This window comes from Corvus cornix, chromosome 6 (assembly GCF_000738735.6).
Source record: "Corvus cornix cornix isolate S_Up_H32 chromosome 6, ASM73873v5, whole genome shotgun sequence".
NCBI lineage: Eukaryota > Metazoa > Chordata > Aves > Passeriformes > Corvidae > Corvus > Corvus cornix.
Window position 1 is genome coordinate 2,886,359 of NC_046336.1, and position 16,954 is coordinate 2,903,312.

The 16,954-nt window shown below is 44.4% G+C and overlaps 1 protein-coding gene across 1 annotated transcript in view; it reads left to right on the forward strand.

The window, feature by feature from the left end:
- The window catches only part of ADAM12 (ADAM metallopeptidase domain 12), a 171,186-nt gene that overhangs the window by 133,510 nt on the left and 20,722 nt on the right, over positions 1-16,954 (forward strand). Inside the window, 4 exon segments of the mRNA XM_019291242.3 lie at positions 9,284-9,461; positions 14,281-14,370; positions 15,673-15,754; positions 15,757-15,867. Coding sequence (XP_019146787.3) covers positions 9,284-9,461; positions 14,281-14,370; positions 15,673-15,754; positions 15,757-15,867 — 461 coding nt within the window.

Genomic DNA, 16,954 nt, shown 5'->3' on the forward strand with positions numbered 1-16,954 from the left:
TCTAAAGTCAAAGCCTGTCACAAAGTGCTGGGCACATTTACTGGGGGGTTCTGGTGGCAGCAATGCAGGGAGGCTCCATTTCAGCCTTTGCAAAGGAATGACGCAGCCCCAGGGATGAATTAAGATAAGAAACCACCTATTTTAGAATAAAGGCACTGAAAATGAAGAGGTGAAATAAGTCTGGTGTCCTAGGGAGCCTTTCTGTCTGCCTCTTATAGCATGGAAATTGTGTTCATCTCCACCCCTGATGCTCTCCTGGCAGTCAACCACCACCAGTGAGAAATCCAGAGCTGGTAGGAAAACTCCCATGGACTTCAGTAAGGCCGGGATTTCACCAGGATCCATATGGGGTTTTTTTTTTAGATTTATCAAAAGCTTTTCATTCCTGTGAGTGAAAGTTTTAATTTGCTCATTAAGGATCCGTAAGTCTTAGATCATGGCTGGATCCATCCTGTCCTCATGGCTTCAAATAATGAAATAAATACAGTGTGGCTGCTAATTTTTTCTTTGTTCCAGCTCTGTGAAAAGGAAAGGGGAAGGTAGAAAAGTGATTCTTTGTTATTATATATTTAGGATTTTTTTAAGAATTCCACTTCCATTGTTCTGAGGTGATTTAGGTGATATGGGATAAAGAGCTTTTTTCTCATAACAGGGGCAGGGAAGGTGGGAATGCTGGGGAAATTCAGACTGATTTCTGGCACTGTTTTTCCTCACTTATCTTTCCTTTGGATCTTCCCAAAGAAAAAAAAAAATTGAGCCATGCTGCTTGCAAGTCAGATCCTCTTGTCTTGGAGTCCTGATTATTAAGAGTTTGGTAGTACAGATGTTAAGTGAAATCAGTATGAGCCTGTCCCCCAGGTATTTATTATTCCCAGCTTTTTGCAGGGCTCAGATTCTTTTCTCCAGCACCCACATCTCATAAGTGGCATTTCCATGCACTTCACTCTCTTAGTGCTTCTGCTCCTGCTCTTCCCAGTGGAACAGCATCTCCACGTGCTCCATCCAGAGGGTCGATCCTTGGGATTTGTCTGTGCCAGGAACTGGACTCGAGGATTCTTGTGGGTCCCTTCCAACTCAGGATTTTCTATGAAATCCCTTCTCCCTGGCCCGGATTTCTCCTGGTTGGGTTTAGCCCTATTTGGAGTCCACTTCCCTTAACTTGGTGTCATTTGATCTGCTCACCTGATGTCCAGGCTCATCCTCACCCAAATCCGTCTCCTGAGCCCAAATACCCGCTTTATGACAGCTCTTTCAATCAATCTGATTCCCAAAGTCAGGTTTTTCTTTTTCCATCCTATCTGCTCCTGGCCCATTTAAAAAAAATCAACTCCAAGGTTTTTCAAGGGAGAAAATCAGAATGTAACTGCCTGGAACACAAGCAGATTGTAAAATCACATTGGGAACTAACCAAAGCACCTTTTCCCTATTCAGAAATCAGTAGGAAGCTGATCTTCAGCAATGGTTTGGACCATTTGTCTTTATTTGCTCATCATGTGCTGAGGATGGTGTGTTTTGTGCGACAAATTTAAACTCAGGGCACTCTGGTTGTGCTCCTTATCCACATTTCCCTTCACTGCCGGGAGCTGCTGGCAGGCACAGGGTGTCTGCATCCCACTTCTCCTTAGCCTGGGACCAGACCTGACCCGGCCTTTTCATCCCTCCCTCTGCTCTGTCTTGCTTTTTGACTTTTCCTGTAGTCAGCATTGGATTAGCCTCAAATTCTAAGCAGTAGATTGTGAAACCTGAACTCTCAGCAATCCAGCAAATTTTTATTAATGAGGTAGTGGTCTAAAAGGAAACAGAGCAAAAGATGAGCCAGAGGCAAATTCAAACTGATTATAGCTCCTTCCTTGGCTGTCTGGTTTCCAACAGGAAGAACAGTTGTCTGAGTTCAATTCCCAGGGAGCTTTTGCAATGCAGATAACTCCAGCATAGAGTCAGGATCCTGTCAGGGGTGATAAATTGGTTTAGTATTGCTTCACCCCCAGAACACAAAGGAAAGTCACAACAGGCCTCTCCTCCAAGAAAAAACTTCTCTGACCGTCCATTTGTCAAAGGGAAAGTAACTGCTAATAATGTTTTATTTGGCAGTTTTGTGACTGCCACGACAGTCTATACTGTATAAAGCCATTAAGTGTTGCTCCCTTGCAGAATGGATTTTTGGGAACCATCCAGGCATTTGTTCTGTCGCTGCTTTCTGCCCTGAGGTCCCACATCCAGCATGATAAATCTGCCTTTTTGAATATTCCAGGTAGTTAAAACTTCACCTTCTGTGTAATGGGAGAGGTCAAGGCTCAGCTGGGGCTGTGTCAATCCAGTCTGGGCACCTGAAGGGAGACTGCTGGACTTCATTCTGGGAATCTGCACTATCCCCAGGGAAAAATTAAAACAAACTTAAGGCATTTGTGTGCAGAGTTTAAACATTTACTTGGAAAGGCTTTCTTTCCAGTAAGCCTGGAAATTCCTCTGTAGCACAACAAGCCATCCAAGCAGACATCAATTAAATTAACCACCAGTGTGAAATATTCCCAGTTATTTACTGGAAGAGTTAGAAGCCACCATGTAGTGAACGTGACAAAAGCTGTAGGAGAAATCTGGGCTTGTTCTGAAGTCACTGACCATGAACTCAGACAGAGGAGCTTTGATGTCATCTCTAACTACATGGCCCAGTTCCGTGCTCTACTTTATTGCTGCTCTAGGGATTAAAACTCTAAAAGAGAGGAGCAAGGGAGTGAAAAATAGGCTAAAAATATAAGTATGGGTTGTCAGACATCTCCTACCTTTTGAAGCAAACTTCCCATTTAAATACTTTATCTGGATATGAAACCACTCTACATTTTTAGTTAAATCCCTCCAAATCATCTGAAAAAGATGTGCCCCATCAGTTCTGGGACTGATGTCTTGGGCAAAGCTGCTTCCAAGAGCCCAAAGGGTCCTCCAGCTTCTCCCCTCCTCCTAATTTTCCCAATTTGCTGTTTCCAAAAGCTTTGGGTGTGAAACAATCTGCAGATCCCTTTAAGCTCCCCCTTTATTGTGCTGGTGGGGTCAAAAACTGCATTTGTGCCTTTCACCCTCAAAAGTACTTAGAAATTAAGACATTGTTTAAATAATGGATTAAAAAGTCTTCCCATATTATGGTGCTTGCCTAATTAATAGATTAAAAAGTCCTTCCATATTATGGCACTTTTCTAATTTTAAACAATTGCTACTAAAATGTGAGGTGTAGGAAATAACGTGTAGTGACAGAACTTGATACATGAAGGGGTCTGTAGTACTTGAACACCTATTTCAATATCAAAGAAAACTGGATTTTATCTCCTGCTTGACACCTAATTCTGTGAAGTTCTTTATGCTTACTAATTCATTAACATACTTGCTGTACAGAAGAGCTGGAGTGTCAAAAAATGTCATCTAATAGCAAATTCACTTTTATTCTGGTAGGCTCTTCTCTCTTAGGAGCCCATAAAAAGCTGTTTTCAAAAGCTGGAGAGCAGTAATAATGTCTAGAAGGTTAAAACCAAGGGGGGTGCTTTTGAGTGCAAAAGAATTACGTCAATTAGATCAGGAGTTAGAGGAGGCTGGAAAATTGTCACAGTTCCTTGAAATCAACACCTCCCTGGGTCTAGAAACATTCATGCTGCCTGAGTTTCTACCTTCTAGAAGTTTATTCTTGGGTTAATCTCTCCGGTCCTGCCATTTTTTTCCATGGAAAAATTACTTACAACTGTGTTAACAAAAACAACCCTATCCCTATTCTTTAATTTAATCTCCACCCCCGCCCTGTTTTTATGTTCTTATGTAAAACCAGGATATGCAGCAGAAAACTTAACATATTTCTGTCTTAGACATCTGCAGAGTCTGAACAAGTTCAAGCTCACCTCTCCACCCTCCAGTAAAAGGTTCTGTACTGCTCTCCTCCTCTCCAGTTGTCAGCCAAAAATCAGGAATTTTGGAGATTTAAGTAAATATTCATATTTTTGAATCTCAAAGGGTCCTTGGGTCGAGACAGACACAAAGTCACTGCGGTGGTCAGTTCGGACAAGGTGTTGTCATGGAAAGGGTTGGAAATTCTGGTGTTGGACTAGGGAAACTTCCAACTCCAAGGGCTGGGATGCAGCACCCCTCTGATCTTTGAGTGTCTTCATGCTCCTAAAAAGCACAGTTGATGCCGGAGATATTTCTAAATATGGCCCCTCAGGTTTGGGTTTTCAGGAATTCTGGGCAAAGTTCAGTCCCAGTTTTCTGCACCTTTGGAAATTAGCTAACCAACAGTTGTTTCCATAAGTAAGTATGCTCCAAAAAAAAATCAAAATGTCCCTTTTAAAATTAATATAATCTCCAATTATCATATTACCTCAGGGAGGGAGCTGTGGTGGTACTTAACAGACCTCTTTGGGGCTCTTGTGCATTTTAATTGAGTGAATAATTGTAAAACACTTCAGGGTCTTTTGGTAAAAGGCTCTGTATAAACATTGCCATAATGCTGAATAATCAGGTTGGGATGTGAACTGGAAGAAATGAACCCTATAAATAGATCTGTAGATACGTATGGGGGGGGGGGGTGTAAACACCAATATTTGGGACAGAAAATGTCAGTTCCTTTAGAAAAGTCTTGCAGCTCTTGAATAAGAAATGAAAAACGAGATTGGAGAGTGATAATCGTAATAATCAAAAGGTTTTCAAGATACCGTGAGACTGGGCTTTATCCTCCTATGCAATGCATGGAGAGCTCCCAGAATCGTTGTGTTACCCCTTCAGTGATGCTTGCTGAGAAGCAGCCAAATCTGTTGTGTTTATGGTGGAGGAACTCAGAGGAGGTGGATCCGAGGTACTGAGATGTAGACAGACGGGATTTGGAGGAACCAAAGGAGTTCCACCTTTCCTGAGCTGGTGCTGCAATGCAGCTGGAGGGGTTTGGGTCTCCTGCAGCTCAGGGCAGTGCCCCTCCAGGCATATTCCAGATGGAGCAGTGGGAATGACATTAATGGGATCATCTCACAGCCTCAGCAGTGGCACCAGTGCTGGACGTGTGGAGCTGATCTGCCGTGACCCTGCACGGATCAGTAGCTCCTGCATCTCTCCTCAGTGCTTTGGCTGTCTCATCTCCTCAGCCTGTAGTTTTCTGGGGCAGTGGCTCTGTTCCTGTGCCTGTACTCTCCTCTCACTCAGCCCCTTAGGAAAGGGAATTCCTCTGAAATGGAGATGATGGAGATGAGCTTTTATATTTCATGAAAAAAAAAAAAAAAGAAAAAGAAGAAGAAAAGAAGCCTGTGCTGGGCAACGAGGTGCTGGTACAAAGAATCCTCTCTTCTTAAATGGGACTTGACAGAGTGCTGATGCCACTTCACTTAGTTAATGGAAGGAGCCATCTAATACAGGCTAAATGCAGAACTGCCTAAAGGAACCTGGCATTTGGAGGGCTGGAGCGCTTGAAATATAAATGAATGGGACAAGCCCAGGCTCTGTTTCCCAAGGAATCGATTACCAGGGATCCTCTTATGACTGTGAAGGTCTTATTTGCACAAGCAGGCAAAGCTATTTTTGTTGGAAACTGGGATATTTGTTTCTAGGGTTTAAACACATCTTTTAAGCACCAAGGAGACTCTGAGGAATGCTGTGGATTCAAGAGGGGTAGAAAGACTGAAATGATTTTCCTTGCTGTAAAGACACTGAAGAGACTGGTGGTAGTGCTGGGAACCATTTGAGTTCTCTAGATTTGTACCCACAGCCAGAGCAGTTTGCCAAAAGGATCCATTGTGTATTGAGTCTATAGATTCAGAAGGTGTCAAAAATGTATGGGACACAGCATTTTAGAATAAGAGTTGGTTGGACTAAAGTTTCCTTTCTCTTTCCAGCTGTAAAAAAAAATAAGGATGTGTAACAGAAAATGTCTTGAGTGAAGATGAATGGAGTATAAAGATTGCTAATGAGGTTTTTTGCCTCTGGAAGGTTCTCCCATGGCATTTATGAGCTGGTTTTCCAACAGGAAAGTGTCCAAGCTACCACAGGAAGCACGAGCATCCCTGTTTAGATATCACTGAAATCTTGGACAGGTCAAGGACTGGCTTTACTGTGGAGACCCCATTTCTTTCTCCCACCCTAAGGTAGCTCCTTCCAGGTGAGATCAGAAGCCTCTTTACAGGGTAGTGGGAGGACGCTCCTGCATTTATTCAGAGGATAAGTTCCTTTCACATCACCATTCCTTTGTCATTTTTCGCAAGCTCCAGATCCACTCAAATATTGGTTTGAGTGCTCCTGACATCCGATATCTGTGACTTCCCATCCCATCTGCCAGGGATTTCATTCTTCTGCTGAAACAGCTTTAAAATTGCAAAGACAGGCAAAATACAGCCTCAAATCACAATAGTGAAGTGCTGTGGCTGTTACATGGAACTTTATTGGTCAAAAAAATGAAGACTGGGTGTATATCAGAATATCACATTAAAGATTAATCCGGTTTCCAGTGAAAGACCAATTGGCACCAACTGATAGAGGATCTTCTCTTGCATGCTGTGATTACCCTGAGGTTTCTCTGTTTCCACCAGCTGGGTTTGTTTCTGGGTTTTTATTGCTTTATTTGGGGATTACTTGGTAAAGAAGAAGCATTTTCAGGAAATGTCATCATGTGCCATGTGTTACTCTGATGTCAGCTGAGGAAATTGGCGTCAGGAGCAGGAAAAGCCAGAAGATGAATGGATCTCTGAGTTCAAAATAGGAAACAGCTTGAAGTTCCTTTGGGGGGAAACATAAAGCTCATTCATTAGAAATGACACAGTTTCACCTCTGGCACAGGCAGAGGACTCTGCCCTCCTGCTGATGGACAGACACACCTCACATCCATGCAAATGATCCTGGGAATGCAGGGATGCAAAGAACAGGGATGCAAAGAGCCCTAAAGCATTGACAGTTCTGACTGGTGAGCTGTTCTCATGCTCTGTGTGTGGCTGAGAGGTGTCACATGGAAATCTGCATTAGCTGTGTTCCTGAATGGATTTCACTCCCTGTAAGGTGTGTTTGTCTCCTTGTCTCACCCCAGTGGATATCAAAGTAAACCTGTGCCACTGAAGAGCTGGATCTTGCCTGGATGATGCAGTATTCATTTATTCATGCTTTGATATGAGGGCTGTGTCTGATCAAGCCCTCATCAGGGTTTATCAGTCAGATATATCTGAGTTTCTTTGTTTTTTCCTGCTGTTTGGCAGGAATCCATCCTGTGAACAAGTGAACAAGTACATCCATCTACTTCACGGTCAAGTACACAGAATTTTGTGAGGTTTCTTCCCGATCAGACTTAGGTCAGGACAGCAGTTTGTAATGTCCTGTTAAGAACATCTCCAATTGCTCAATATAAAATGGTCAGTAGTTTTCCAAGTGCCTTTATTTTCTGTTCCATTACTCCAAGTACATTCCCTGTCCTCCCTTGGGGCCCAGCTAACAGCCTGGCTCCTACCTCCTGCTATTCTGAAATTTCTTTATTTGTCTTAGGCTCTGTCATTTTGCTGAAACATTGATATTTTCCAGCAATCAGCTTATTACATGGAGATGCCTATTAGCTTTCTGAAGTCATGTGTCAGTGAAACTCAAAACTGTTTAGTTTAACTTGACAAGCCCTATAGTGATATTGGAAAATTATTTTCTTCTTCAGACTCGTGTTTATGTTCTTTTCCAATGAGCTGGCTGTTTTATTGCAACAGAAACTGTAAAAGAGGTAATTTTAACTAGGCACAAAATATATTCTGTTCTGTAATGTATCCATAACCTTCTAGAAGATCCTAATTAACTTCCTTATGTCAGCATAGGAAGCTCTATTGCATTCATAGTTGCCAAACATTTCTTTCCTTTTAATAGAAATTATCCCTTTCTGAGACCTACGGGCATCATCATTCCCAAGACAAGCTTTTCATTTCAGGATATCAGAAACACCCAGAGATTAATGCAGGTCTGAAGTTCAGCAGTGCAGAATTTCTGTCTGTTATCTTGCTTGTCTGCAAAGATAACAATCCTAATAACACACGGGTGACACAAAGCACTCGGTGAGTAAAGTGAAATTGCCAGGTTGGCTCCTGAGCTGCTGAAATGTTGAGTTACTACTGGGCCATGGTGTGACAAAGGTATCAGGTTTGAAGGGAGAAGCTCTTCTACAACGTGTTTGTGACACAGATTCAATGTAATTCAATGTGGACATGAGATATGGGGAAGAAATTCTTCCTGTGAGGGTGGGCAGGCCCCTGACCAGAGAAGCTGTGGCTGCCCCTGGATCCCTGGCAGTGTCCAAGGCCAGGTTGGACGGGACTTGGAGCACCCTGGGATAGTGGAAGGTGTCCCTGAAGGTGGAGTGAAATGGTCCTCCAGTCCTTTTCCAGCCCAAACCATTCCATGACTCTTTGATTTGATCTCAGCGCAGAGCAGGCACAGCAGCCCTCAGGACACCACGCTGTGGGCCAGGCCCAGGTGTCACTTGGTCTCACATCTGTGAAGCAAACTGCAAACATTCATCACCAGAAATGGAATCAAGTTCTCCGAGAGAAAAAACCCCAATTATCTGCTGGTATTTGTACTGCACGGGTTTGTTTGGTTCGCACTGTCTGGGTGTTCCACAAAAGAAATGGGAGCTGTTGTGTGCCTGCCCAGCGGGGCCGAACCCTGCACTCAGCAGTGGGAATTCAAAACAGGAGTATTTCCATGACAGTCCTTGCAGCCATGCTGATTTAAAATAAAAACTGTCTTTGCTTTAATCATGCAGTTCCCAAGCTCAGCTTTGATGAATTGCAGAAGCAGGCTCTTATCAAGTAACAGTGGGTTTTTTCTTTTATTCTTTTTTCTTTCCTGAAAAGAGCAGGAAGTTTACCATTCTGCAGAGCAAGATGAATGAATTTGCCATTTGAGGCTGAATTTTCCAAGAAGGATTAGGATCTTTTGCAGTCCTGCAAATGCAGGATACTACTTGCAAGCCCAGCATTTCTTTAGGCTCATGATCATAATTATAACTCCATATGCAGAAGAGGGAGAAGGAATTTCTAATGTGAACACTTCCAATCCTTAAGAGCAGCTACAAATTGAAGTGAAAAGGTGGAAATTCTCTCACTCATAGTAAGAAATTATTATTAATGTGTTAGGCTCAATTTCACAGTGAATTGCTCTAGCTCAATTCTGTGTGATGAAAAGTGAACACAATCTTCTGGTTAAGGCACAGATGTGCTAAAATGTCACAGTGTGACAGGAGAGAGAGGTTTTCATCTTGTATAAGAACCTTCCCTTTTGTCTCCATGTGTTTTTCTTCCAGCTATCCATTCCCCATGGTCTTCAGTAGCTGCAGTAGAAAGGACCTGGAAAACAGCCTGGAGAAGGGAGTGGGAATGTGTCTCTTTAACCTGCCTGAAGTCAAGGAGTCCTTTGGTGGCCAGAAGTGTGGGAATGGCTATGTGGAAGATGGAGAGGAGTGTGACTGCGGGGAGCCTGAGGTAAGACACCACCTGAGAGTTACTGCTCACCTCCAGCCTGCACGTTTTTGACAGTGGAGGCTTGGTTTGGTGTGTTTGGTGTAAAACAGAACTCTCCCTTCTCTGCTTCCATCCCATCAGCTTAAACCTGAGAGTCTCACAAGTGCAGGGAGTGCTGAGTGTATTCGAGTTGCTGAAGTTCAGGCAGAGCTTGGGTTAAGAATGTGCTCAGATCATCCTTAGAGAGCAAACTCTGGCTTGTCCAGCAGACTGGCCATGACCTCGTGTTCCTAGAAGTTCCTTTCAGCATTAGCTAATCAGCTGAACTCAAAAGAAGTTTGTGAACTTGGCTCGAATTTCTCAAGAAAACATGCGTTAGTTGAAGGTTTGTTTCTGTCAATGAGAGGCCACTCATATATTTGTATTTTATCAATATAACCATAGAAACTCTGCAATCGTAGAATGGTTTGGATTAGACCTTAAAGATAATCTCATTCCCCCATTCCCCCCCTGCCATGGGCAGGGACACCTTCCACTATCCCAGGCTGCTCCAAGCCCCATCCAGCCTGGCCTGGGACACTGCCAGGGATCCAGGGGCAGCATTCTCTGGTCACCCTGTGCCAGAGCCTTGTTAATCCACATATATAACACTAAACAAATAGAAATATTAATATTGGTTGGGTATTTTTCATTGCAGCTCCAGTTTTTAGGTACAAGACCTTTCCTTTCTTCGCTGCGGGATTTTTCTTTCCCTCTAGCCAATTACCTCCCAACAGAAATAGCCTTCCCTGCCTCCCAAACAGATTGCTGCTGCTTCAAAGATTGTTCCATTTACTTTAGTGAATGTGTCAGAGGACTCCTCAGATCAGCAGGAGATAGGCAAAACCTGGGGTCGAATGATATCCGAGCTGGCATCCTTATCCCTTTTACACCCCATCCTCATTGGCTTTATTGAACTTCTCTCTGATTATCTGAATTAAAGGCAGCAGCAGATGAGGGATTTGTTTCCTGTGATAAATAGGGACCTACAGACAAAAGAGATGGGGCAGTTAACACAGCAAGATACTGCTGCATCCTGCCCATGGAGTGTATTGGATTTGTCCAAGCCAGGAGGATTTCCTGACAGTTCACTCACTCTTGAGGGTAACAAGGTTGGAGGAAGCAGCCTTATCTCCTTGTTTAAAGTCAATAGAGTGCAAGCAGCTTGCAAATGTCTTTCCTAACCCAGTTATCTTTCTTGTTTTCATTTCTGAACATTAGTGATACCTTTTCAAATCAAAGCCACTGAATGTCAGCAAGCACTGACTTGATTTGCCTCTTCTTTCTGTCTTTCTGTCTTTCTAGTTCTATTGGAAAAACTGCAGCTTGGGTGCAATTAAATGTATTTGGGATTCACTGCTCTAATCTGAGTGGTTGCAGAAAACCTGTGTGATTAGTTACTGATTCACTGCCCAGTCATTTATACCAGCTGAGTTCTGTCCATGCTGTTGCAGTATTCAAGAATCAGTGATATTAGGATTAAATTCTTCTGTGAGGGTGGGCAGGCCCTGGCACAGGGTGCCCAGAGCAGCTGGGGCTGCCCCTGGATCCCTGGCAGTGCCCAAGGCCAGGCTGGACATTGGGGCTGGGAGCAGCCTGGGACAGTGGGAGGTGTCCCTGCCCATGGCAGGGCTGGCACTGGATGATTTTTGGTATCTTCCAACCCAAACCATTCCATGATTTAATGATGCTAACAATTTTAGATTATATGACCAAAAATGTCTGATGTGCTGCAGTGTCTGTGGAAGGAGGGTTAATGCAGATTATAAATGGAACGATAAAAGAATGAAGAGAACTAAAAATCCTCGGTCCTTGAAAGACGAAAATGTGTCTACTTTTATAACCAGCTGCAAGGGGGAATAGAAAACTACAAATTGCTCACTCAGAAGTCAGACAAATTACTTCCAAATGTAATTAGGAGCGGGTGCCCAAACAGCTGTGACATGCCAGGGACGAGTCAACACAGCTTTTGTGCCAGGAACTCTTGTCTTACAAAATCTTGTCTCACAAGATCTTGTCTTAAAAAGCCATCACAGTTCTCTGAAGGGCTTAACAAGTGGATGGAAAGGGACAGGGCTGTCACTGCAGCCTGTGAGTTCAGAGAGGCTTTGGACCAAACCTTTCACCAAAGCCTCTCTAGGAGATTGAGCAGCTGTAAAGGAGAGAAAGCTGCATGGGTAAAAATTGGGTTAAAAGATAGAAAATACCACCAGATATAAACCATCCATTTCATGCAGTGGAAGGAGATCTGCTGTGCTGTATCCATGAGATGTGTCCTGGGGACTACACAACTCAGCATTTTCATAAACAGCCTGGGAAGAGGAATAGTCTTTAATTTGCTGATGATATTAGTTAGGCTGCTAGAGATGAAAACTGGCTGTGAAGGACTGCAGAGAAACCTTCTGAGACAGCTGGAACAGGCATTAAGATGAGAAATGGGACTCACTGAGGAGTGATGCACATTCCAAAATCACAAAGAAGATGATGGACTCTGAGCTGACTCTGACCATGGAGGAACAAGACTTCATATTGCAATAAATAGTCTCATGAAAATGTCAGCCCAGTGCTCAGGAGTGGTCTAAAAGGTAAATAGGCTGTTAGAAAGTACTAGGGGAGAAATAGGAAAACAAAACAAAGCACCAGCAGACCTCTATAAATCTGTTGTGCCTGAAACTGCTTGTGCAGGTTTTCTCTACCCCTCCCTGATCCCAGGGAGGATAAAGCAGAGTGAACAAAGATTGAGAGAAACACAATAAGGTGGTTCAAAGTTTCGAAAGGGCTCTGGCTGGAAAAGGAGAAAATGAAGGAAAATGCAGCATAAGCTGATAAAATCGTGAGTGGAATGGAAAAGGGTGAGTGAGGAGAGATTGTCCCTCATGAGAAATGAGCAGATGAAGTTAGGAAATGGCAGGTTTCGAACAAGCAGAGGGAGCTGCTCCCTGACTGTGTTGGTTACCTGTGAGTACCTTTACTCTGACTCTTACAGGTGCTAAAAATGCCCGTGGAGCTAAGGGAAAAGCAGGAGACTGGGAAGGTGTCAATGTCCTTAAACTTCTTCTGCTGGCTGCTCTCAGGGGGACACAAAGACAGAGGAGTTATGGGCTGACCCAGCAGAGTCTGTCTTGTGTTCCTAAAAAAGAGAGGGTGAAAACCAGGTGTCCTGTCCACAGGACAGAGCCTGACATCACGTAAGTGGTGCTCGGCTTGTTCTGGGGTTGGGCTGCTCTGGTTCCTCTGATGAGCCAGGAGAGCCACACTGGGAAACTCCCTCCCATCACTGCTGTTGTTGTCAATAAAAAAAAAAAATTAAAAAACATAATAACAACAGACTCCAGCACAGCAGTAATTTCGGGTGGCAGCCTCCATCCTCCAAAAGCCTGGTGAGCCTTTCCTGTTTGTTCGCTTGTTTACGTTAAAACCATTCCTGACAGTTTGATAACCCAGGCACAAAAACTATTTACCAAGCTCATTCCCTACAATGAGCAATAAGTGAGACAGCAGTTGGAAATTTCAGAGGCTGCTGTAACACCACTCCAAGAGCTGTGTCTTTATCCCAATCTGCCTGTGGAGTGCAGAACGCTGCAGTGGGGCCAGGGGATGGGGTATTGCAGCTGACTGTTTCAGAAGGGCCTTAATGGGACTGACACTCTGCTCTGCTCATCTCAGATTATTTTTGAGGGGAATTTATAAAATGTGCCTCTGTGCAGAGGAGCGTTACTCCTGACACGCAGCAGCTGCACAGGAATATTTCCGTAGCCTGCTGCCTTCTGGGGATCAAAAATAGGGGCAGGAAGTTGTTCCTCTGCTTCAGAGCAGAGTTGGCTTTGTACATCCAGGAAGATATTACCTAAAAAACAGTGGAGTGCTGAGAATCCTTCTGTTTTTTGCTGGTGAGTCAGTGCTAGCCCTGCCTGGCAGTTGGGAAGCTTTCAGAAGTCAGCGAAGTAACAAGAGGCTGTGAACATCCTTCTAACCCACTTATTCTTCCTGTGTTCCCTATGTTGTTAGTGATCCCTTGCTAAGTCAAACAGACTTAACACAGCTGAAGAGCAATTTTATCTGCTGCTATTTCTGTGAGAGAGATGAGATTCCAGCTCAGCTGGTGTAACTTGCAGCTTGTGGGCATTATCTTGAAAAAACAAATCCATTCTTTTCTGAGGCTCCTTACGAGCTCGTTCTACTGACAGTAAAGTTTGCAGAAGGCCCACACATGCCACCATCTAATCCACAAGTGTGAAATTGGGGTGTATCAGTGAGTGAGGCTGCAGTTCGTGCTCATTCCATATCTCAGAGCTCTGTTACTGGTGTACTCTGATAAGGGATTACATGGAGTCGTGGCGTTGTCTTCCTCTGTGGCAGCCCCAGCTTCCATCCAAGCAGGAGCCTGGCCAGCAGCTATCACAAGATAGAGCTGTAGTTGTGATGCTCAGCAACTGCAGCACAGCTCCTGGATCCTCTCTGCAGGCAATGGAATCATTCCTCTGACTCCCATGGAAATAAAACACCACAGTGCTCTATCAGGGTTGGTGTCAGAGCACTTGGGTTGTTTGTGCTATTTGGGATTAGATCCATAGCTGGAATAAACCAGCCCTCCTCAGCAGCTTCTCTGGTTTTACTACACTTATTGGGCTTGTTGAATCTGAGGGCAGACAAGGCTCTTTGGATCAGGTTGTCGAATTTCATGCATAATTCATGATTTCATGCCCAGCTTTTCTTGGCAGAGCTATAGGCAGCCTCTTGATTTACGGCTCATTGTGACTGAACGTTGTCTGCTCTAAATTTACCCTCCAAATTCCTCCAGGAATGTACAAACCGGTGCTGTAACGCAACCACCTGTGCCTTGAACCCAGGAGCAGTGTGTGCACATGGGCTCTGCTGCGAGGACTGCCAGGTGAACCACGGGAAATGTCTCTTTTCTGGGTGGGGAGGGCAGAATTCCATGATTTTCCCAACTGCAGGGCAGTAAGCAAGGATGGAGGATGAGCAAATTGGTATCGATAAGCATTAAAATATTTGCATGTCATGTGAGCAATTAAAAAATTCTCAAAATATAAATTATTGAAGGAGCAGAGCAACAGACTTTTGAAATTGTCTGTGCTCTTTTTGGCCCCTCCAGCTGCTCATGCAAAACTTCTTTTTCAGGAACTTTTGTGTGCTTTAATTTTTCTCCTTCTTACATGGCAAGCAGTCATTAAATGCTGAACCTTGTTTTTTTGGGGAAGGCTCTTAAATTATTAATTCTATCAACAGCATATGTATTTTTAATAGCAGCTCATCAGCTGTTGAGATCTCCTAACACTCCATAAAAGCCAACTTGCCACAGGCATTTACCTGTTTGAATTCTCAGACCATCCCTTGCCTATGGGCTAATAAAGCATCCAGCAAGGTAACCCACAGGTCTGGAGCAGCAAGGGTTCCCTACAGCCAGGAACTGCTTTTTAGCAAAATTAATCTTCATATTCTTTGCTTTTTACCAAAGGCAATGTGATTAAAATTCAGGGCTGCTCCCATCTTTCTGGCTGCTGATGAGATGTGAATGTTCAGACTGGCACATTCCACCATCGCCTACTGGATGCCATCAGATCCAAAAAAAATATCATTATCCATAGAAATCAGCACAGGGCAGGAACAGTTACATGGACTAGTCATGTGATTAAGTTTGAGAGATCTTGATGCCCATCACAGCAACATTTCCATGAGGAAATGTAACTCCATAGATTCATTCAGGTTCAAGATCTATTCAAGACCATTGAATTGAACCTTCCAACCTGGGAATTGTTTGGCATCTGAATCCAGGATCAAGTGGGCTGGTGGCTTCCTGAGCCCTAACACAGCCCAGTGTTCTGTGATCAGCTGCCCTGGATGGAAAGGTCTCTGATCCGACTTCTGCCCAGTGCTCCAGATCCTCCTTTCCAGGGTTTTTGTGTTCAGACACGATGGAGGAGCCACACTGCAAACATCAGGGCTGGGGTTGCCTTCTGGCCTGAGCCACATGAACCATGTGTGCAGCTTTGTCTGACCCTCCTTCCTGCCAAACCCTCCCAGCGTGGCTCAAATCAGCGTATTTAGAGCTGTGTAATCCCTGTGCTCTCCTCTGCAGTCAGCTGGGGCCGGGCCAGTGGGGAAATCTGTTCATGTGCTGCATGGCTGACCCAGCCATGGCACAACCACTGAAGTCCTGTTTGTTTTGCAGCTCAAACCAGCGGGGATTTCTTGCAGAGAGTCGAGCAATTCCTGTGACCTGCCCGAGTTCTGCACGGGGGCCAGTCCGCAGTGCCGGCCAATGTGTACCTGCACGACGGGCACGGCTGCCACGGCGTGGATGGGTACTGCTACAATGGCATCTGCCAGACCCACGAGCAGCAGTGCATCACCCTCTGGGGCCCAGGTGAGTGCCAGGACAGGGTCAGAGGTGCCACAGAGGCTTGGGGGGGGAAATCGAGATCTGGAGGGGTTTTATGCAGCGCCAATCTGTAGCTATTGTTTGAATAAGGAGGGAATGGCTCTGTGATTCATTCCAGCCTTGATTTGCTGTCGTGTTCAGTTCTTGCAGCAGGAGGTAACGAGGCCCGCGCTGCAACACGCTGCAAATGGAGAGGTGAACTCAGACAAATCATTTTCTCCTGACATCGAGATTTCCTGATGTCACCCCACAAAGTGCTGAATGCTCCTGGCAGTTTGAAATCACAGCCCTTTTCAGGCTGCTGTGTGAGCTTCCTCCTGTGCTCTAAACACCTCATCTGCAAAACAGATGTGTCTGCTCCATCCCCAGCCAGGGCTCAGCTTTTGACACTAACAAGAGACTCCTGGATTATTGTGTGTATTTTATTAACTGGTGTCACCTGTAAACTGCCTGCTGACAGTGCTTTTAGCAGGATGTGCACTGAAGCAGAAAGGGATTTCATTCTCCCATGGGAATTTGTTCCCTTTGTGCAGAAATCTGGTAACATGAGTTCTTGAGCTGTTCTCAGCATCTATGCCAGGAAAACTGTTCACCTTTCTGTAAAGCCCTGTGACCCTTCCACTGCACTGCAAGTATTAATTCAGCATTTTGCTGTGAATCCAAGTCAAGTCTCCTTCAGCATCTCTGACCCTCTCGCTCAAATTTGAAAACCGTTTACCTCTCCTAAGGAGAAGCATCATTTAGAGATAGGTGTAATTATTTCTTTTAAACTAACTTTCCCAACTCCCTTAGCCTCTTGCAATTCAGTATCTCTCTCTTTAACTCTGCTCCAAAACTTCTGTATCAATATAATGGCACACAGATGTTTCCCTTGGTCAAAACCCTCCCCAGAACTCTACTGAGGAGTTTATCTGTTTCCTTCCCAGGGAACATGGACCTTTTGCAACCTCTCTTTAAAAGAGCATTAAAGCATCTCAAGAACCAACCCCAGTGGTACAGGCAGCAGGTCAGCTTGGCCACATGGGTATAAGAACACGTTCAGGAGGAGTTCCAGTTCAAAATTAAACTCCTC